At 38.1% G+C, this 22,946-nt stretch overlaps 1 protein-coding gene and 1 pseudogene across 11 annotated transcripts in view; both read left to right on the top strand.

The window, feature by feature from the left end:
- Window positions 1-22,946, top strand: part of FMN1 (formin 1) — a 437,062-nt gene that overhangs the window by 158,407 nt on the left and 255,709 nt on the right. For 7 of the 10 annotated variants that reach the window (XM_081050121.1, XM_081050127.1, XM_081050126.1 and 4 more), the window contains one exon: window positions 13,178-13,239. The exons of 2 other annotated variants lie outside the window; for them this stretch is intronic. In XM_081050121.1, coding sequence (XP_080906247.1) covers window positions 13,178-13,239 — 62 coding nt within the window. Of the gene's footprint in view, window positions 1-1,983; window positions 2,236-13,177; window positions 13,240-22,946 lie in introns of those variants that run through there. One more of the 10 variants, XM_081050122.1, reaches the window with a different exon arrangement.
- On the top strand, window positions 19,556-20,996 carry LOC308497480 (swi5-dependent recombination DNA repair protein 1 homolog; annotated as a pseudogene). The gene is made up of 2 exons: window positions 19,556-19,627; window positions 20,330-20,996. The product of its transcript is annotated as a swi5-dependent recombination DNA repair protein 1 homolog (transcript).

Consider the following 22,946-nt stretch of genomic DNA (forward strand, 5'->3'; position numbering starts at 1 on the left):
ACACGATAGCAAGATCCGAGGCGGTCAGCTGCACATAACTGAGTTTTCAGAAGTGTTCTTACCGCCTTTGAGTAGCAGCTGTATTTTGCCTGTGAACCAGTGTATGCTTCTCTTTATATGCTGTCCTCAGGGGTGTTCCTAACTCTCCACCAGAAGTGAGATGCCTACATTTGTGTGGGTGTCGTCTCCATTTCATTTGGAGTCTTATTGTGCATTCTGTTCACTTTGAAAACTAGATAGTTGACTTCCTGTAATAACTGTTACAGTGAGCAATTATCTGAAAAAATGTCAGATGATTTGGGGAAAAACAAAGCTAAAACTACCAGGGCAAAACTAAAACAACATCCAGAGGATTTTAAAAAATACACGTTCAACTGAAATGTCTAGAACCAGTGTTTCTGGCTATCTAAAACCTTCTGGTACACACAATCTACCTGTATATACATGGTCTCCAATTTCTATAAATCCCTGGTCTGTCGTATACAGTTTCCGCTAAGAGTGCTTAGAGATCCTGAAGTAGGGTTGCCAGAGAAAATATAGGATATCCAGTTAAATGGGGACTTCAGGTAAGCAATGAATAATTACTCAGTATAAGTACATCCCAAATATTGTATAAGGCATACTTATACGAAAACAATTACCTGTTGTTTATCTGATGTTTGCATTTCACTGAGCATTCTGTAGGTTTATTTTCTAAGTCTGGCAAACCTATGGAGATACTGGCTAGTCTAGACGGCCAGAGCACAATCCACTTTTTCTGAGCTGGATGGATCTCCTTGGTTTGACCTTATATCTCCCCATATTCCTACAGAGAAGATACTAAGTTTTCCATCCCAAACTCTCACTTTGCTGTTTTTTCCCCATATGTCTAAATCAGTTTTCTTATCTTTGATAAGACTTGAAAATAGCCACAGAACGCAGTTCTTACATTCCAAGTGGTAGAAGCAATGCAAGCTAAGACCTTATACTTATAGGCACTGAGCAGTGTGGCAGGTGCAATATGTTTTATTTTGGAGTACTTTTCCACCATGTGGGAGACACAAGTGTCCCGTCTCCCTTAGAAACCTGGGCGGGTAGCCTGGCCTCCTAGGTGCTTGTCTGGCCTGGTTTACTAGAAAATTCCACTCTCATTCAAGTTAAAGCTGGCTGACTTTCACCTGCCTCTCCAGAGACTGACCTTCACCTCCCTCGCCTGAAGTTCATTTTCTTGTCCTTACATAAAGGGTTCTGTTAGTTATTGAGGTGAGGTACAAGCTGAAAAGCAGGAAACTTCTCCCAAAATTTTCAATCAAGGCAACTAATGCTTATATGTGCCACATGGAGAATGTGTTTTGTTTTGTTTTCTTTCTAGTATTGTTTTGCATATTTATTGTGTTTCAGGTAGATCATTTTTCTCATTGACTGTAAAACTAAACCACTCTTATGAACAAAAAAGTTTATATGTGAAATTTTGGATGCACCATTATTGTTTGTAGAAGAGAATCCTGACTCATTTCCAACTAATAGAAAAATAGCAAAATATGAATGTGTACTTGTATATTAACCAAAACATTTTGTTGTATTTTCTTCAGACTTTTAAAGCCAGTGGTGGCGACCCCTTTTCTAATCCCCCTTAATCTAATTTCTCTGCTTGGCGCCTCAGAGGTAGCCACTTTCCCAAGGTTGTGTGGAGCCTGCCACCATGTAGAACTTGGAGAGGCGCCCTTCACAATCGACCTCTGTGTCCTCAGACAGTGTATAGCATGGGTGTTCTAAATCCTGTACAAATGGCGTCATCGTTGAAATTTGGACAATCGTATCATTGTAAATAATACCAGTTTTGTCTCTTCCGTTCCAGTTCTTACATCTCAGTTGAACTTTTACACCCATGCAAAGAAATGCTTGTGATTGAAAGCTACTGGATTCTAGCGTGGTTTATTACACAACATTATTGCAGCAATAGCTGACGTATACATATGGTAAGGTTCTAGCCAAGTTTACTTTGGAAGAGCGTACCATTTTTGGAGGCTTTAAATAACGGCAATGAAGTCTCACCAAGCAATGTAGAAAGAACAGGCCTCAGGGAAGAAGAAAAGTGAAGGGGGAGAGGGGTACAACGTATTTATATCCTTTAATACTCAAAAAATGAGCTCAGAACAGCCACTGAGCCTTCATGTCCTAGGGTGACGGTGTAAAATAGATATAGAAGTCAGCAAGTTCACGGCTACGTCTCTGACTTTCACCTGGATTCTCCAGGTAAGTGTTTAGGGCCAGGCACCATTTGATGGACATCTCACCTGGGAGAAAACAGTCATTAAATGGAATTCTAGCTGCCAATGCCTGCCTAACTTTCCTTTTCACTTTGCTTCCTCTCTTACATTTATTTTCTGTTCTGTTAAAATGGAGATTCTAAGGAGTTCAGAACTCTAGGAACCTAAAACCAATATATAATATGGTTATGTTCTCAGCAACTTTCTCTTTCAAAATTATCTGTTCGATTACGTGTGTTGGTAGGTATAGCTCGAGTTTGTTCGTTTTAATGTCTGCACATTATCACTTTGAGTGACTGTATCACTCAATATTGGCTTATCTGTACTGCAGTTGTTGGCAGTTTAAGTTCATTCCTGTTTTCCATGGTTTGAAACACTACTGTAAATGTTCTTTTAAACCTTTGTGTTCATGTGTAAATGCCTCCCTAGGGTTAAACTTCGGAGTAGAATTTCTGGTTTTACTTGCACCTTTAAACTTAATGGATATTGTCAAAATGATCTTTAAAGTGATTGTAATAATTAGCACTCCCATCATCAGTGTGTGAAATCCTCAATCTTAGTTTTTATCACCAGCAGTTAGTATTAGTAAACTTTGTAGTATTTCCAAATCTGGGGGGTGTGAACTGGTATTCCATTGTAATTTTAATTTACATTGTCCTGAGGACCAGAGATTTTGTGTCTTTATAGGTTTATCAGCCATTTAGAGTCTCTCTTCTATGAAAATACTGTCCTTTGGCCCATTTTTCTACTGGTTGCTTTTCTTATTTATGTCTAGTACTTGTCAGTTCTGAATGCTAATCTTTTGTGGGTTGTATGCTTTGCAAAAAGGTGTTCTCTGTGTATGTGGCTTATCACTTTCTTTTAACATACATAATTTTGGTAATTTTAATATAGCTGGTTTTAAAGATGTGCTCCTTTATTTTTTAAAAATATCTTATTTAAGATTTCTTTTCATATTCCAGTGTCATAAGATACTCGAATGTTCTTCCAAGGTTTTTTTCTGTTACGCTTTTCATTTTTAGATTTTTAATCCACTGGAATTGATTTTTGTGTGTGGTTTGAAGTATGAATCTTTTTCTAAAATCTGGATTTTTAAAAATAAGCTATCCTTTCCCCACAAACTTCAGTGCAATCTCAGATTACATATTCAGTTTCCATATGTGCATGTTTCTTTTTACAGACTTTTTTTCTATTGTATTTTATGGTCTACTTTGTTATTTCTATATGAATGTCAAAATATCTTAATTATGATTCTTTCGTATTCTTCTTTTCTTGTTCCAAGCTACGTTTTAGTTATTCAGTATTTTCTTTTATTCGCAAATTCCTTCCTGGACTGTGCCAGAGTTTATCCAGCTCTTGAGCTTTTTATTTCAATGACTATATTTTACATTTCTAATATTTCTAAATTTTATAATCACCCACTATTGTCTTATTTTGTTTTCAGAGTATGCTGGCACTGTCATTGTTTATAATGGTTCTTACTATTTTATCTTTATAAGGATTCTAAGCATTGCTAAAATATTTTTTTTAATATTTAAAATTTGTTTTGTGTGATTTCATGTTTCCATTGTTTTTGTTGTCTGTCTTGACTTCATATACAGAGGATGCCAAAAAATGTATACACATTTTAAGAAAGGAATACTGTATTAAAATTATAATAATATATGCCAATAATATAAGATTAATACAAGTCACGTTTGACTTCTGCAATGACAAGAGGTGCTCAAAGTGGTTACCATCAGCGTTCAGACACTTCTGATTAAAGTGAACTGCTTGAGCAACGTTGACCAAAGTGGCCACTTGTAAACATTTTTTGGCACCCCTGGTATATACTGGAAGTTTGGTTTGAAGGCTCTTGAGATATAGGATGCTTAAAAAAAAAAAAAAAAAAAAAGTCTTCTCTTCCCCTTTTATACTTCTCTGTTTTGCAGTTGTCTCACCTGGTCCTTGCAAGACCCCCAGACCAGAAGTCAGTCTTACAATTGTGTTTTGGGGTTCCCAGCCCAGGTGGTGAGTTGGATGTTGCAGATCTAGTCCCTGGGAACAGGGATGGACAGGGTTTGGAGTTTGATCTCAATTCCTGTCTATATCCTCCTTTGAGGCCCGCAGGTAGCAGTTGAGGGCAACTTCTAGCTTCCCTTTCCCATCTGGGAACCTCCACCTCTGTCCTCTTTCCAAAGCAGCCAGCCTAGCCCTGCTTTCCTGCCCCACAGGGGACCCTTTCAGCCCCTGTTGCTCTGCAGTAACCTAACTCCGGGCCATCCTGTCGCCTCCTCTGGCCGGGAACTGGGGCACAGCAGGCCCAGAGCTGCAGGTCCAAAGCACCACTTTGCTGCTTTGTTCCATTTCTGTTTCTGCAAGATATTAGTCTGTTTTGATCCTCATCTACGACTTTAAACCTTCTTGCTTTATATTTTGGATTTCATTGCTATGCAGACTTAGGAGGGAAGTAAAAAACGTGTACTTGTAACAACTGGAAGTCTATTGGGTCACTTTTAACTTTGGAAACTTGGTTTCCAAAAGTTATTTGTTCAAATCTTTCTCATACAGATACCCTATCCATACAAGTCCATCTTTCAAATCAAAGGAAAACATTCATTTCTCAGCTCTGGTGCCCCCTCAGGTCTCCCCACCTGCCCACCCCTATCAAATCTTTTAGCCTTACTGAGTGCCACCTGGTAGCAAGATTTAAGTTTAAATATGAAGTATTGTGTCTGCCATCTGGTGGCAGGCATTGGGTAGCCTAAATTTTATTCTGACAAGTTTTGTGCCTGCGTAGATGTTTCTTGGCTTTTAAAACTATGTAGATAGAAAGGGGAATGTAAGTTTTAGGGAGCCTGTGTTCCTAGAGTTCTGAACTCCTTAGTTCTGAATCTCCATTTTAACAGAACAGAAAATAAATGTAAGAGAGGAAGCAAAGTGAAAAGGAAAGTTAGGCAGGCATTGGCAGCTAGAATTCCATTTAATGACTGTTTTCTCCCTGGTGAGATGTCCATCAAATGGTGCCTGGCCCTAAACACTTACCTGGAGAATCCAGGTGAAAGTCAGAGACATAGCCATGAACTTGCTGACTTCTGTATCTATTTTACACCGTCACCCTAGAACATGAAGGCTCAGTGGCTGTTCTGAGCTCATTTTTTAGTATTAAAGGATATAAATACATTGCACCCCCTCCCCCCTTCACTTTTCTTCTTCCCTGAGGCCTGTTCTTTCTACATTGCTTTGTGAGACTTCATTGCCGTTATTTAAAGTCTCCAAAAATGGTACGCTCTTCCAAAGTAAACTTGGCTAGAACCTTACCATATGTATACGTCAGCTATTGCTGCAATAATGTTGTGTAACAAACCACGCTAGAATCCAGTAGCTTTCAATCACAAGCATTTCGTTGCATGGGTGTAAAGGTCCAACTGCGGTTCACCGGAGCTGGGCGCTTCCAAGCTGTGCACAAATGGGGCGTGGCTGCCAACGGTGGCGAACGTGTAGGCATCAGGCGTCTCTCTCTGGGACTCCGTCTGAGTAAGAAGTGGCTACCTAGGGTATACTCTTCTTATGTGAAATAGCAGGAGTGCAGACGGCAAGCCAAACTGTGTACAAGCAAATTTAAATCCTCTCCTTACATCACGTCAGTTCATATCCCACTAGCCATAGCAAAGAGTCATAAGACATATTCTGCACCCCAAGCAGAAAGTGGAGGTGGGAGTAGACAAATATTTGCTCAACAGTTTTCCACACCGACATGTAAAATAATCGAAAGAAATCTAATAGCCTTTCAGAAGGCGAAGGCTTAATGTGTTAATGCCACAGTGTAAGTGCTGACAGCTTCTAAGGCATTTCAAAGATGTACACCCTGAGAAGCCTTTTAAGGTTGGAAATGTGTGGGGTTCATTTTTTTATACCCAATTCTTAGTTCAGTGCCCAGCTTATGGAGATACTAAACACACGAATGAAAGAGCTGCCCAGCGCAGTGAAAAACCTAGTGGGCTTGGAAAATGGGGATATTCTCCCATATTTTAATAGTGACCATTTTATATTTCTTCCTGAGGAAATCCTAAATATTTTTGAACAAGAAGAGATTGGAGGTTATAATTCCTAAATTCATGGGATATCTCCCAGCGATTGTCAGATCTTGTATTTCTCTTATATGGAAAGTAGCCATCTCCTTTCCATACGTATGTAGAACAACATAATAGTTCGTTCCATTGATTATTAATGTAACTTCTACATGGTCTCATTCTTTTTGAAGAGTCAGGATGGACCCTCCATCCAAAATTTGTCAGATACCAAGACTGATGAATACACACACACACACACACACACATTTATTACTAGTATACTGAGACTTTTAAGGAGAGCAGGGCAGGAAAATGCTTGAGTGAGGAAGGTTAAAAGACTGGCTTGGAGTTTCATGATGTTTAGGGGGTTGGTGTAAGGATTCCCTCTTGTGGGCAGTGGTTTGTGTGGTTAGAATTTCCTGCCAGCGTCAAAGGCTTTCTAACCAGATGTGGGGCACAGGGGAAGAGGGAGAGGTGTGGCTTCAAAGCTGTCAAAATGGAGTCAGCCTCCTTATTGTACGTTTTGCATCCTATGTGCGATTGTGGAAGGCCTGCTGATAAGAGGTGTTGTGTTGACATTACAAAGGTGATGGACCTGCTGGCAGCTATTGATTTTGATTACACCCAGCCTTTTCCTCTTGGCTTCAGTTACTTTGAATCTTCCTTGACTATTTCTGACGAGTACCAAGGCAGCTATGCCTTTTCCAAAAGCATCGTTCCTGTAGACTGCATTGTTTATAGGCATCAGATGAGGAAACAGACCTAGAAAACCTTCTGTGCACCAAGACCATGCCGCACTCTTTGCTTTCATAACCTTATTATACATGAGAGCTCACATTTGATTTCATTCGTAGATAGCAAAGTAAATGGTCTATGACTTTGCCTTTTATGACCAGCACCATTTTCGTTAGTGTTAGAGATGGTTGGAGAAAGTTTCTGCATTTGTTCAGAGATGAGTTTGCTTGAAGGTGTATTCATCTGTCAGTAACTAAGATGTTCTCACAAATGTCATCTTTTAGGTACCAGCTCCTTGATTTGGAGTGTGTACGTATGTGTCAGAGTGTAAATGAAAACCAGATTTAACCATCAACTGGTGTCTGAAGGCCTGAAGTTCCCATAGAAAAGACGGACAAATTGCACTCTCATAAATCGATGGGCCCCGTCATTAAAACTCACTCTGCTCTTGTCAACCCCAGGCTCATTCAACCTCCCTGTCATTAAAAATAACTCCATGTCCCTTTTTAAGAGCTATGGAAAAGACTTCCCAAGTTTCCAAGTGATTCTAGTGATTGGATAGAGCCAGCAACCTTGACGTCCCTAGGGATTTTGAGCGTTGGTTATACCTGAGGCCTACGCAACCATATGAACAACAATAACAAACAGAAACAAGCAAACACACTCTGCAGGGTAATAGCACAGGTTCTCTGAACTTGAATGACATTGTTGGCACTTATGAGTATGTGGTTTGGAGAATGTTGTTCAACCTTTGCTCCCCAATTTCCTCATCTGTAAAATGGGCCTTGGTATGATAGGATCTACTTTGTAAGTGTGATGTGAAGTTAGCCTGAGTTAATCTGTGTCGAGTGCTTAGAGCAGTTCCTGAAAAATCATATTCAGTGTCACCTATACCCATATATAATTAAGAGAATCTCAGTCAATGAAGAACTGCGAAGGTTACTACATGCCTCCATGGTAGTGAGACCATCTTGAATTCTGCCCTGGGTGTACTGGAAGATACAACTCTGTAATTGTGCCTGACTGAAAGGCTGTTTTGTTGTTTTGAGCTGATCAGAAAGGAAGGTTCCTGAAACAGAGGGGGTCCTTACCAATTAGACTAAGTACTTGACTAGACAGAGTTTTATTTTTATGGAGGGAAGTTTCTTAACGAATTTTTCCCCGGAACGTTGAATCCTTTTCCCTTTTCCTTTTTCTGTCATTCTATATAATGTACTATTTTCCTAAAAGACTTTTTCTGGGCATCTTTTTTTCTTTTTCCTTTTTCCCTTTTTCCCTTCCTTTCTTCCTTCCTTCCTATTTGAATTCATTTGTTAATTCCCATTGGGGCTAATATGGCTTCAAAGAGATCTGCCCTTTTCAAGCCCTGATATTCAAAATCTCGATTCCTTTTCTTTTCCCTGCCCATACATTGATCGAGTCCCAGAGCTACTGAATACCAGGGTCAAGTTCTCTTTTTAACAAACAAAATCATTCTTTGTCTTGAATGGAGACCTCTTCCTCATCTCCCTTCCCCCAAAGAGACAGCGAGGGTTTGTCTGGGTCCACTACAAGGCATTTGCAAACTCAAAAGATGTGGGGGAGGGACTCTCCTGGAAGGCATTTGGAAACCCCCAACCTATCTTTGACTCTTTATTTTATAACCTTTGTATTGTCAGCATTCTTTTGTGAACCCTCAAATTGAGCATTACACTAGTGAGGGCATTCACTTCCTTCTTCTGCGTGCTGCCCAGAGATTCTATTTTGTCTTCCTGGTCAGCAATGAGGGTGTGTTTTCTTGCCAACTGTCACACTGGGACTGTTGGTAAAACCGTTTGTTTAAGGAGGAGATGAATCAAGATTTACTGGGTGTTAGCTTTGTAATGATCTCCTTTATCAATCGGTTAATTAGTCATAACTGTATCTGCCACTCCCTTACAGGTACAGATGACACAAAATGAATCATTTCAAAATATATTCTGTGTAATTTCTGTATGGAATGTAGATGTTATTCCCAAGGGATATTTGTTTTGCAAGAAGGTTGGTTTAGCTAACATTTCTTTGCCTACTTCGTTGAGGATGAGAATTGATTAAGGTTTAGCTATCAATCTTCACGTGGGTTAGGGCTCAACATTTATACAAGACTCCAACTTACTAAATTGCCTTATTCTTATTTCATGAATCTAGAGGCTCTCTTGCACCTGTATAATATTCTTTACTTGATATATGAGAAAACTAATATAACCAGAGTGATTTTATATATATATTGTAATATTAGGTATACATAAAGACATAGCATAAAACACAGAGATTAAAACAATAACTTTTCATTGAACATCCATATGACACCCCCTTACTCAGTCATAACCCAACTCAATTCCTCTTCACCTGAGTGCCACTTATTATACTGGTGTTTGTTAATATTAATTGCTTTTCTTTTACACTTTATTTTTATGTGTACCTAGGATTAGGATTGTTGAGTAAGTAGTATGAGGATCTTCAACTTTATTAGAAAATGCTAAACATTTTCCCTAGCGATTGTACCAATTTGCACTCCTACCACTCATGTATGAGAGTTTCCATTGCTCCACATCTTCAACACTCAGTTTTGTCAGACTTTAAGTATCCCTGCTTACTAATAAGAATGAGCACCTTTTAATGTATTTATCTGTTATTTATATGTCTTCTTTTTAGAGTGCCTATTAACATTTTTGGCTTATTTATCATTTTCTATAATTTTGTAGGAATTACTGACATATATCTATATAGATATATTTATATATCTATATTTATACATCTATCTCTATCTATATATATCTATATCTATATAGGTATAGATATATATCTATAGATATAGATATAGATATAGATTTTTATAGTACATCTTTGATTACTTGTTTCAAGTATATTCCCCCATTCCGTGACTTGTCTTTTCCCTCTCTTTATGATGTATTTTGGTGAAAAGTAGTTCTTAATTTTAATGTAGTGAAATTTGTTTTCTTTTCTTTATGTGTGATACAGTTTGAATCTTAAGTCCTTTCCTATCCTGAGGTTTAAAAAAATATGCTATATTCTTATAAAATATTTATAGTTTAGTTTTTTACAATTTAGCTCTTACTTGACTTAGTATAGATTATTATATGGTATAAAGTCTGGGTCCAGTTTCATGTTTTTCCACACAATTCCAACCTATAGTTACTGAAAAGACTATTTTTACTGAAAAGAGATCTCCCATGCAACTTCTGTGATCATGAATTCGTAGTTCCTGGACTCTCTAGTCTGTTCTATTAGTCTATTTGTAATCTGTGTGTCAGTTGCACACTACTATGTGGTGATAATTAAAAATAATTCTTATTAGGTGTAAGACAAGTTGTCTTATCTTTTATTTATTTTTTCAAGAGTTTCTGGCTCTTACTGGCTTTTTGCACTTCTGTGCTTCAATATATATACATTTTAGAACAAGCTCCTTAATTTCAAACAAAACCAAAACCTTTAGAAATGTTGAATGGGATTTCATTGAATCTATAGATCAATTTGAAAAAATTAGCATCTTTACAATATTGAACCTTACCAAAAACATGGCTTTCTCACTATCTGTCTGTGTCTTTCTTTGCAATATATTTCAGTATAGTGTTTTCAGTTTCTCATGAGGTCTTAAATATTTTTGTTAAGGTTCTTTCTAAGTACTTTGTACTCTTAGCGTTACCGTAAATGTTATCTTCAGTTTTCTTTTTAAACTGTTGCTGGTATCAGGATTTTTGTATACTGATTTTATATCCAGCCACCCTACTAAACTCACATATTATAATATTTTATCTACAGGATCTTTTGGCTTTTTATAAATATATAATTGCTTTTTCCCCCCTTTGTTGTGTGTGTGTGTGTGTGTGTGTTTGTGATGTGTATGTGATGTGTTCATAAGCATGTTTGTTTTCTTTTTTCTTGTCCTGTTGTGTCTACTAGTGCCCTTAGGAAAATGATGGCTAGAAGTGGTAGTAAGGGGTATTCTTGTGTTATGCTGTATCTCCTAGGGAAAACATCTAGAAGTATAATATTTGATGTAGATTTGTAAAAATTAATATACTATAGAATTAACTTTTTTCTTTTTGTTGTACAATTCTGTAAGTTTTAACCCATGTATAGAGTCATGTAACTACCACCATAATCAGGATAAAAAATAGTTATATAACCCCAAAAATTCCTTTATGTGCTTCCCTTTTGTAGTCTAATCTTCCCTCGTCTCTAACCTCTAGTCACTACTGATCTGACCTGTTCTTCATCCCTATGGTTTTGTCTTTTCCAGAATGTCATATACATGGGATTAAACATAGCCTTCTGAGACTGGTCTCCTTCACTCTGTTTACTGCCTTTGAAATTTGTCTATGTTGATGTGTGTATCAATAGTTCATTCCTTTTATTGCTGAGTAGTAGTCTATTCTATGGATATACCACAGGTCATACGTTCACCCATTGATTATGTATGTTTTCTGTCTCTGCAGCTTACTCAGCTTTCTATCAGTTTCCGGATCTTTAATGAGGAAAATGTCCCTGTATCATAGGGTTATTGTAGGGATGAAGTTACACATCTGAAGTACTTAGGTAACGCCTGGTATTTAGTAAGCGCTCAATGAATACAATTCATTATTATTGTCCCCAATATTAGTAAAGATTTTGAGGTAGAAAAGATCTTGACAAATTCAAGCAACAGCAAGAAAGCCAGTGTGCTAGGAGTGTAATGAACAAGGGGAAGATGGAGAGAGGCCATGGAGGGCCTCTGGGGCTACACTAGGGAGTTTTAATTTCACTCTTTGCGGTGAATAGCCAGGGATGAGACATCTCTGGTTCATGCTTTTAACAGATCATTCAGGCTGCTACGGTGAGGAGAATGGGTTTTGGTGGTGGTAAGAGTGAAAGCAGGTAACCTTTTCAGGTCACTGCAGAGGTCCAGGGAAAAGATGGTGGTGGCTTGGGCTATAGTCATGGTTGTGGAATGGTGAGAAGTGACTTGATTCAAGATATGGTTTGGGTGTAGAACCTACAGAACTTGCTGATGGATTCACAGCTCAGTGGACCACGTTCCCCGTAAGAGCAGCAGTGTGACTAGTCATAATTACCAGTGGCAACATTCCTCTCCTGTTATGGCTTAATCAAAGATTTCCCTTATCTACTTGAATGGAAATCTAAACTCACATGCCTGATTTCTGAAATCCACTTGAAAAAATAGCCTGTCTTTTCATGCATTTTAAAATGACATCTGCCGTTTTTCTTAATAACCAAAACATATTTATAAAAAAATTGGCTTATCCCACAAAAATATGTTATCTCATAGCATTTTGCTTTCTGGTTCTCTGCAGCCTGCCTAGTTCTGTGACCCCACACACACTTAGCCATACTGATGGAAATAAAGTTGTTATAGCTGCTTCATGCTTAACCAGAGGGATGGTAGTTTTAGTAGTTGGCTGGAGTTCCGGTGTACACTTGGGACCTATTGTTGGAAGAAACATTATTAGGCTCAGACTAAAATTGGACCAGAAATTTATTTTTGTCCTCCTTTCAACCTCTACTCATTTTGTGCTCATTTTGTGCAAAAAGATTTTAGATTCTCTCATCCAAATGACAAATGGTCTTGACTTTCTTGAGTGATCTAAAAATTAAAATCAACTCTGGGTACTTGCTTAGCCTTACATTCAAATGGAGATATTGTGGGGGTGGGAGAGTGGGGGGGCAGCGTTAAAAATGGAATTCTCTTATGTCACATAGAAGGTTTTCTTTTATTTCCTGTGTGTCTGCTCTTAACCTGTGTATATTTGTTCTCTGTGGGGCCTTAACCTCCAACTCCTCCTTAAAGACAAATGTCTGACCCAGTCTTTATCTAGAACACGCATCACGCATCATACCTTTTTTTTTTTTAACCCTATCTTATCTGCCTAATTGGGGCATTCTTATAATTCAAGGTTTGCTAAATGGAAGGGAATCCTTCCATCCTGAGCTACTTGTCTCATCCTAATTTTCAGCATCTTTTGTCAAGTTAACATCAGACTGTGGCATTTATTTACTCGGTTTACTTGTAGAAGCACCTCTGGAATCTTGGAGATGCTCACTTTGAATTTTGTGCATAATTTTGTGCTTCTTTGCTAATTGGCTTCTTTTGTGATCTTACAGAATATCAAGCTGCTATTTTACACTTGAAGAGGGAACACAAAGAAGAAATTGAAAACCTGCAGGTATATCTGTTTGATTCTATTGAACTGATTCTGGAGGCTGATTCTTCGTTTTCTCATGGGTTGAACGGTGCCCCTTTGAAGGCAGATTTACCTAGACAGCACCTGCAGCTTGCTCCTGCCAATGGGCACTGGATCTGTCCCAGGGATGAAAGCCTTGGACTCTTGTTTTTAATAGCACTCAATTCCTATTTTTTAAAAATACCACAAATGCATCAGATTGGGAAAATGATTCAGTCGGGAAAAAGGATGGTTTTACTTGTAAAGCAGAAAAGATGGTATTTAGACTTTTGCTGTTTATGAGAAGTCCTTAAATAGTTATTTTTCGTATGCACAGTATAAATTATTTTGTTTGGCTCACTTCCATTCATGTGTTTGTATTTATCTGTTAGCACATGCCTGTAATATGATGTCATGCAGATTAAGGCACTTAAGGAAGTGACCCTCCCTAGAAGGAGGAGTTGTGTTGAGCCATCCATTCCCTATCCCCAAGGAGTGCTTCAGAATTGCTGACTGGATCCTCTTTGGTGGAACCCAGAAAGATTCAGCCATCATTTCCTTCATCCCACCATCTAATTTGTCATCCCCTTTTGTTTGGTATTTGCTTGCAGTGCCTATAACAGGAAATTTCAGGATCTTAATTTCAAATATGTAAATATTGGATTAGACACTGATTTTAGTTTCATGCTGGCTGAGGTGACCCTGTACCTCAAGAGAGGACAAGAACAAAATTTAAATAAAACATGGTGCTTCGTGTTGACTGGTTACTTTCTAATTTACTAAACTTGTGGATCAAATATTCTTGTTTTCAATACATGATAATGTGCTTTTGAAATAAATGAGACAGTGTATTGGATAATACACAAAGCCATTGCAAATAGCAAAAAGATCATTCAATAAGCTGTATAGTGCATGAATTCAAGCCACCCCCATCCAGGTTGATTTAAGTAATTCGAAAGACGGAATGAGTCCATTTCACAAAGAAACAAAAAAAGTGGAAAAGTACCTCTGCCTCCTAGGGGAAAAAGAGAGGAGGAGGCCCTTATCTCCTTTGTTGCGAAATGCTCTACAGAGACCTCTCTTTCTTTATCTTTGTTCTGATGTGCAAAAAGATTCTCAACTGTCTCAGAGGAACTGAAATGGGGATTAATTTAAGAAACAGATTTCTAACAAGGATAGGTACAGAGTGATTCTGTGAGCAGAAGTTTTATGTAACAGCTCAGTTTTAAGAGTTAACACTAGCTTTTCCCAAGTTGTAGACCAGCTCTGTCGAGGGCTTTGAGACCTAAATAATCTTCACGGCAACAGCAGGCACTTACAATTTTTGAGTTCTTACTTTGTGCTGGGTATTGTTTTAAGTGTAGTGCATATACTATTTCATATCATCTCCATGGAAGTCCTATGATCTTACATATCAAACTAAGGAACGGTTGGAGAAGGGAATGAAGAATAAATGGAAAAGAAAATAGTATATTGGGATCACGATTTCAATTTAAAATAAAGGTTAGATGAAGATATGATTGACCATAGTAAAGGTTAAAACATATTCTTAATTGTATCTTAGGTGTTCTTTAAGTATCTTTGAAAGAATTATCTGCTCTTTTAATGCTATTAGTAAACTTAAAAAAGAATTTGCCCCATGCTTATGATTTGTACCTATATTTATAATGGCTGAAACCCCATGGCTATGGCCCACTACTGCCATCAGGACAGGGCAGTGTACCCAATCTATACACTTAACTGTAGGTTAGAACTATTTCAGCAGTCATGGACTGACAGTCCTCCATAGGAAACTGGCAACTCTTATTCTAGAGAAGTGTTTTGTTAGCAAATAGCATTTTGAAGATTGAATCAGGAATAACTATTTTAAAATATGGAGGGATTTCTAGCTGCTTCTTTAAAAAATTTGGCAAGTCTGGGTCCCGTGGGCCTATTCTCCTGTATGAATACAACCTGTAGGATTTGAGGAACAGGTATCTGCTTCAGCTGGGACACCTGTGCTCTAGGTTGCCATTGTCCCCACCCTGGGCCATTTCACTTGCCTGGCTCCTCCTTTACGCTTTAATTAACCCTTGTTGTCTAGTAGATGTAGAAAATAAAACAACTAGACTGGCAGCAACACCAACTAGTCAGAACAGATGCAGCTCATAAAACAGACAATAACCTACCCTGGATCTGCTTGTGGGCCTTCACTGAGTGTCATCTCTACCTGTTTTATTTCACAAAGTAACCAAGTCACATCTATTGTCGCAGAACTAGTAGAGGATAATGGGTGGGAGAATTGCAATCTCAGTGCTCATCTCTTATACGTGATTTCCATCGGCAACCTTCACTTGCCTGTTGGGTTTTCTTTCCCCACTTACAGATCATGGACAAGTCAGATGTATTTCAGGACTTCTTCAGCATGCCTTTCTAGAATAAGGAAGATCTCATGCTTAAAGTACACAGGAAAAGTGATTGATCCTGTCACCATATACAAAAATTTATATGTAGCACATTTCGTTTTTGGGGGATGTTTTCATAGAGTTGAAAGAAAATGCATGATGCAATAAACAGAGAAACTGAAATCAGTTTTCCATTCTGCTTTTGATTATAGGTTTGTAGGGAAATCACTTAATTGTTCGGTTCCCCCGCCTGCACCTGGGATCCTTACCACCTAAAATAATTCGGTTGGAGGTTGACGTTTTTAACCCAGAGTCCCAAGGCTTGTCGGTGGACGAGTCTGGAGGTTTTACTCTCTTGCCTGCTCTGTAGAATGGGTACAGAGCTTGGTCCTTGGACCAGCTTTTCAAAATGTGTAGTGACTTACATACTTACATACTCTCCTGTAGTTCAAAAGCAAAGGTTTATTGATGACCTGAATGAATTCGTTTCCAGAGCTTTATGTTTATATGCCTTGTACACAAAGTCAAAGCACTGGGTGACTTTTCTGTTCAAGTCTCTGATAGGAGAGTGGCAGCTGGTCACTTTCCGTGATGTCACTATTTTATGTCATTTGCAATGTAACCACAGCAAAATTCTGTAATTTTGTCCAAGTGTGCCCTTCATTTAGCAGACACTGCCTTGAGAGTTTGTGATTACTTCATGATACTCAGCATCATGTGGGTCATTTTTCAGTTTGGGATAAGTATATGTTACGAACTTCATTTTTGAAAACTTGACATCTTATCTTTACAAGTTTTCACTTATTTGAGACATTTTTGACTGTGGCAGCCATTGTACAATTTCATGACTACCGGGTAGAAACATAGTTCAGATCTGCCCTTCTAAAGCGTGTGATAAGATTAATTCTCCCATTGTATAAATACGGAATTATTTCTTTGAGATTGCTTAGGAGCAAGCTTTGAAAATCACCATCACAGCTGTCATGCAAAATGTGTGACTATACAGCTGATCTTTGCCTATTGTAGTTAGAGAATTGGATGTGACATTATTTTATGTATGATGAGAATGTGAAAGAACTCAGGTTTTGGAGTCAGGATTCCGTTGAACTCCTTGTATTGTGATGGTGGGAAATGAATCAACTTCTCTGGGACTTAGTTTTCTCTGTTTCAGCATCAGTACAATAGTTATCATGCTGCTGATGATACTTCCCCTCCAGGATGGTTCACTATGACACACATCCAGTGGCACAAGTTATGTGGCACGTGGCTCAGCAAGCGTTACTTTTCATTCCCTTTCCCCTGCATGAATCTCCTCAAGATGAGGCAACTTGAGTTTAGAGCGGTCCTCAGGCTCTTTGGGTTGAGGACTTCCTTGGGACCTTGGACTTATTTTTTTAGGGTGATTTTTACGTCATCTTCCAGCTGTTTACCTGCCTCTGTGCTCTCTTTCAGGGTAATCTAAACCAGGTTTACTGAAGCTTGTTCCACTGAACAGTGAGCCTCTGAAATGCTCCTTGATAAAAAGATTTCATGGTCAAATAAGTTTGAGAAATATCTGGTTCTCCTGTTAGGACTTTACCATGTATAGAGAGGAAGTATAAGACAGAAAACTGTGTAACTTGTTTTCTACATAATTCTATTTTCTCCCCAAGTAACCTATTTTCTGGAATACCGTTCTGTTGATTCCCATAATCTTACCTCAATGCATAATCCACTTCCTGAGTTCAAATTAAATTCTTTGAGTGGGTTCAGCCCCACTTGCCTGCCACCAAGGTCCTGCTTATTAATCTGCAGAGTGTAGGCACCCAGGAGGGAGCAATGACTTTTGTTGCTATATCTTTTTTTCTTATGAAAATTTATTGGGCTGACAGTGGTCAACAAAACTAAATAAGTTGCAAGTGTACAATTCTCTAATGCATCATCTATAAATCCCATTATGTGTTCACCACCCAAAGTCAGTTCTCCTTCCATCACTGTATATTTGATCATTATATCTTTTAAAGTACCTACCAAAGTGCATCGCACATATCTGATACATAAATATTTCTTATATGACAACTTATGATTGAAAAATACTAGTGCCTAATTTCTAATAAAATCTCTACTGTGTGCCAACGTCTTTTCCAGTCATTTAGCATTAGTATTATAAAGAGTAAATAGAGAAATATAAACAAAGTAATAGATCCCTCCCATTTTACAGATGATAAAACGTGAGGCTTTCAAAGATTGACTTGTCAGAAGTCCTAGACTAGTTAGATGGGAAGCAAATTTGAATCCACTAAGATCTGTCTAACTTTGAAGCCAAATCTCTTTCCAATAATCAACACAGCATTAATGTAAAGAACATTAGATTTAGAATCAGAAGATTTGGATTCTTAGGTCTTAGTTTTGGCATGATGAACAACATGAACTTTAGGCGATGCTTTGGGGCTCAATTTCCTAATTTCTAAAATGAGGGACCAGGCTATATAATCTCTAATAGCACCTTTGGGGAAAAAAGGTTTCAATTATCCATCACATTGTGTTTTCAGCCTTAGAGATATTTAACTTAGAATCTCTAAATCCTTATTATTTACACCCCCCCCACACTTCTTTTCTTGTAGTTTCTTCTACAAGAAAGGTTCTCCTTTCTAACCAGAGGTCTTGTCTCTGTTCTCCTTGCCTCTGTGGAGCACTGTGTTCAGGTTTTCAGTCATAGTCTGAATGAAGCAGAGTCTAGTGCTTTTCCAGATGCCGGACTCAGTGGAGCAAGGCAGCTCTTAGAACAGGTTAATGACACATCTATAGGGGGTCCAGTTCTTTGTGACAGGAGGGAAGCTTTAGCGTAGGATGGGTAGGACTTCTTTGGCTCTCTGCTTCCTCAATTTTGAAAGTTGGAAAAAAAACTATTCATACCTCTTGTCTGGCTTTTGAGCAGCTTTGTGTAATTGAAGAATATTGTTTTTGACCAGCATTTTAAGCAGTTTGGAAGTAGGTGCCATGGAAATGACAGATTGTTTTTATCTGTTTCTAACTAATGTTCTTTGGGTTGTGGGATAGAAGAAAAAGGACTAGCCAACAATGACATTTCCTTTTCAGGAACCTTTTCTTTTACCCCATTCATCACATGCTTCACCCTTCACTGAGGGGAAAGTTTACTGAGCAATGGCCTTTGGCAGGCCCCTGATCATTGTGCAATGCAGTCAGTTTTCTAACACGATCACTCCCTCTGTGAAATGATCCAGGGATGGACGCCAAAGTGGAAATTAACTTACGCTGTACCTTGTTGTCCCCAAGAGAGCCAAATGATATGTTGGCCTCCATTAAGAGAAACTTGTAGATTTCCTTACTTTTTCTATCTCCAACCCACCCCTCTGGTCCATTTCTAATAGTATACACATTGCTGTTGAAACGAAATTGAGTACGGACTACATGAGCTGATGCAGCTAAATTTATAAAGACACATAAATCCTGAGCCTTTTCCATTTGTTATGTTCTTTTCTATCAACACAATACATTTAAGTCTGTTAATTCTTAGAGATTGCTGTGAAGGAAAGGGAGTAATTTGTAGACCAATAAACAAAACTTTCACAAAGATGAAATATGATGATTTCATCAAACCCTTATGATATTCCCCCAAGTGCTGATATTAGTATCATTCATTACTGAGACGCCAAGAAAGAAGAAAAAATTTTAAACGTTGAGAAATATTTTAATTCATTGTTTCATTATGGATGTATAATATAACATTATGAGTTTAGTAGTTTATTGGTTTCCTGGTTTGAGATACCTTTTAGGCCACTGGCTACCTAGAAGCCTACAGGTACATTTGGAATTGAATTTTGATGGAAAATACAAAGCAATTAATTCCCTAGCTGACTTAGCAGCCCAGGAGCCCTTTGTTGCAACCTGCAGGATGCTGTCTTGCCCCCATAATTCAGATATTATGGTTGCTGATGGAGACTCTGGTTGTAGAACAAGGAATATGTGCCTTGCTCATTTGTATCATGGAAGCTGATGCCAGTTTTGTATTCCTCTTTCATGTGCCGTCAGCTCCAATCATCCTTACTGAATGTTAAACTCTAAGCATGAGTCACTCACATGGACCAAGCTAGTTTTTCTTTTTTCCGTAATTTTTTACCTTAGGCAATAGGCTAGGGTGGGTACAGGTGGCTCTTTGAATGTTGGCCTCTTGCTCTTCTGACTCTTCATGAGATAGGGGGAAGGAAGGTCTGTTAGAGCCTGTGGGGAGTGCTTCCTTTTCTCCAGACTTATTCTGTCTCACTCAATAATTCTGAGTTTTGCATCGTCCTCTACCATAGGATGAATAACAGGTTATTCAGCGATAAGTCAGAGTGTAGGACTAGGTGCTCTAAGTTTCCTTCCTGCTGGTCTGGGCAGAGTGGTCCTGTGTGTCTGCCCCATCTCAATCCCAAAGTCTCCCAGGTCCCCTTTGCCCATATTCCCTACAACAGTGCTAGGAAACTAGCCCAAAATGTCATGAATAGTTTTAAATGATTTTAGTGGACCTTGGAAATTCCTTCATGACTCAGTATTTTGGTAGAAGGCTATTTTGGAGGCAGTCTTGGGAGAGCCATAGAGTTCTTAAATTTTGCATTATCAAACGCAACTCAAAGTTTGGTCAGCAGTGTCATTTAAAAAGTCCTATTTGAAGGGAATAACACTAATGGAGCTTCCAGAAATAAGACATTTTGTGATGGTTACTTTAGATACATGGAGACAGAAAGCCATCTAGTGGTGTGTACCATAGGAATCCTGTGAGTGCAACACTTAGAGAACGGTTAGGGAAAACTAGATCTTCATTTAATTCCTGTTCCAGTGTGGTAAAACATCTTAAAGTAGAGGATGAAGAAAACCATTAGACCCTTTCAGAGAAACCAGCATCTTCAACAGAAGAAAACTGTTTGGAATTTCAAGAAAATTTTAAAGACATAGACAGTGAATTTGAAGAAAGTACATATTTGGAAAATACCTTCAAGAATATCAATGCATGTGAATCTAAATCACTTGATACTGGGTCTTGCAGTCATCTCAAAAATGACATTGTGAGTGAGAATCTTCCCAAACAGGATTAAACAAAGAGAAAACAAAGAAGCAGATTCAGGAGAAAGAAGACCTTCTTTGGAGGCTAAAATTAGTCAAAATGTAGACATCAAAGAATGACCTGTCTAATTTATTACAGTTGTAATAAGGAAGTGGGGGAGCTGTAGCCAGTGGTTGCTTTACGAGTTGTAGTCAGCCATGTCTGAGGAGAACGACAAACTTAGCCTTATTCAGATAGACCACTATGGGTTGGATGATAAACTTCTACGCTGTAACAGAAATGAAGAAGTTTTAGATGTTGAAGTCATATTTTTTTCTCCAGAATATCTTTGAGAAATATCATTTCTCAAATATATTTGAGAATGACAGCTTAAAAGATATTTACTACATTTTGAAAGGAATATATAAACCATCAGGGCTTAGACTTAGAGAGATATCTTGATGAACATCAACTTAGTGTATACTGTTATATAAATGTAAACTAAGTTCTAAAGTGAAAATTTATTATTGGGGATAAATTTGCCAAAGAAAATTTTACATTAAAAAAATGTGAAAAAAATTTAGATCATGGTTTAAAAAATAATTTGGGCAGTTCTGGAAGTCGTAATACATTTTTTTGTTTCTTGTGGTTAAAAATTTTTTTTTTATTTTAAATGTTAAAAAAAATAGTCCAATCTGGTGAATGTCTAAACCTAAACTGGTCAAAAAAATGCTTGCCTCAATCCTAAGTTTATGAACCTGTTTCATTCTTTTTAGCACATATTTCCATCTGGATGGTCTAGCAGGTAATTAAACTCATATGTCCAAACAAAAGTCATATTTGAATAATTTTAAATGAGCACATATGTTCTAATTTGCCACAACACTTCCCCACATTTCCTGTTGTCTTACATCCGGGATCCTTTGCTTGTTTATGCTGATTGCCTGGCACTGTAGACATCTGAATTGGTGACTGGTATGGAGCATGGAAAGGCGGAGTGAGAACGTCCTCATTCACTCTCCACGGCTTCAGGAGAACTAAGCAAAAGTCCCTTGAGCTTTTCAACCTTTGTGGACTTTTACATAATATTATCACAACCACGTTTTTGGTGAGAAACTGAATCTCAGAAAGGTTTAAATGGTTCAAGACACACATCCAGTAGGTAGCTGAGATAAGATTCAAACTCAAGGGGGAAAAAAAAGATTCAAGCTCAAGGAAGATTCCACATCTGTGTTTCTACTCAGCTGTTCTGCCTACACTTATGTTGAGTTTCTTTCAACAAATAGTTAGCTGACTTCATTACATAGGTTCATTCTTTTCCTTTTTCTTTTTCTTCCTTCTTCCTGTTCTTCCCTTGAAAGGGCTATTGGTGGGATAGAGAGGGCAGCAGTGTTGGAAGGGTGAGCGAAAGATGAGCTCGGCAAAAAGTTGTGTATGGTCTAAGTTATAGGACATTTTTAGGAAGGGGTACGAAGAAAAGTTTTGCTTGATTTTTAGAGTTTAAATGCTGAATGCTCTTTGCTTTTGACTTAATTGGAGATGGTTATAAATATAGTCATTTATTGAGTACGAAGTACCAACTTTGCCAGGTACATTGCTTGGTGCTTCATATACAGAATTTCTAATCAATTGAGACTCAGAGAAGTAAAGTGCAATCCTGAATTTCACAGCTGGTTAGTGTGATGGCAACATTTACTAACCAGGTCTGTCCAGTTTCTAAATCTGCTCCATTTCCACAGTCACCGTCTCAACTGATTTGATTTACTTTCTTTAGTATTCTAAAAGTTAGTTTTCTAACTTTTCTTTTACCCTCTTCCCCTCATTCTGCAACAAAGACCTCTAGATCATTTGGTGTTCTTACCCTACACAAGCTCCTTATATGATACAAAACAATGGGGACATTTGTGTGCTGTTGAGAAAGAGAAAAATAGCAACAGAGTCCTCTTACTTCACTGATTTTAGAAATGACAAGCTGTTCTTCCTACCTAAGTACAGAAGAAAGGAGCAGGGAGAAGATTTCTCTCTTCAGCTTCATTTCTCACAACGGGTCCTGAGCCCAGTTTGAGGAAGAGCCTCTAGTATTTGTTACCATAATCGTGACATTTGTGTATATTCATCTTAGAGATTTGAAACCTGAGTCTCAGAGAAGTCAATTTCTGAGACCATACATTTAAGTAAGAAAATACAGGGGCGAAACTTCTGTGCATCTTGCCAGCTCCTTACTTCTTTGATTTTTGCAGTTTAAATATGGAAGTTCTTTAGCTGTTCTTAAATCTTATCTCCAGCAGAGCTGCCAATATGAC

This window comes from Rhinolophus hipposideros (genome assembly GCF_964194185.1).
Source record: "Rhinolophus hipposideros genome assembly, chromosome: 5".
In the NCBI taxonomy this organism is placed as follows: Eukaryota; Metazoa; Chordata; class Mammalia; order Chiroptera; family Rhinolophidae; genus Rhinolophus; species Rhinolophus hipposideros.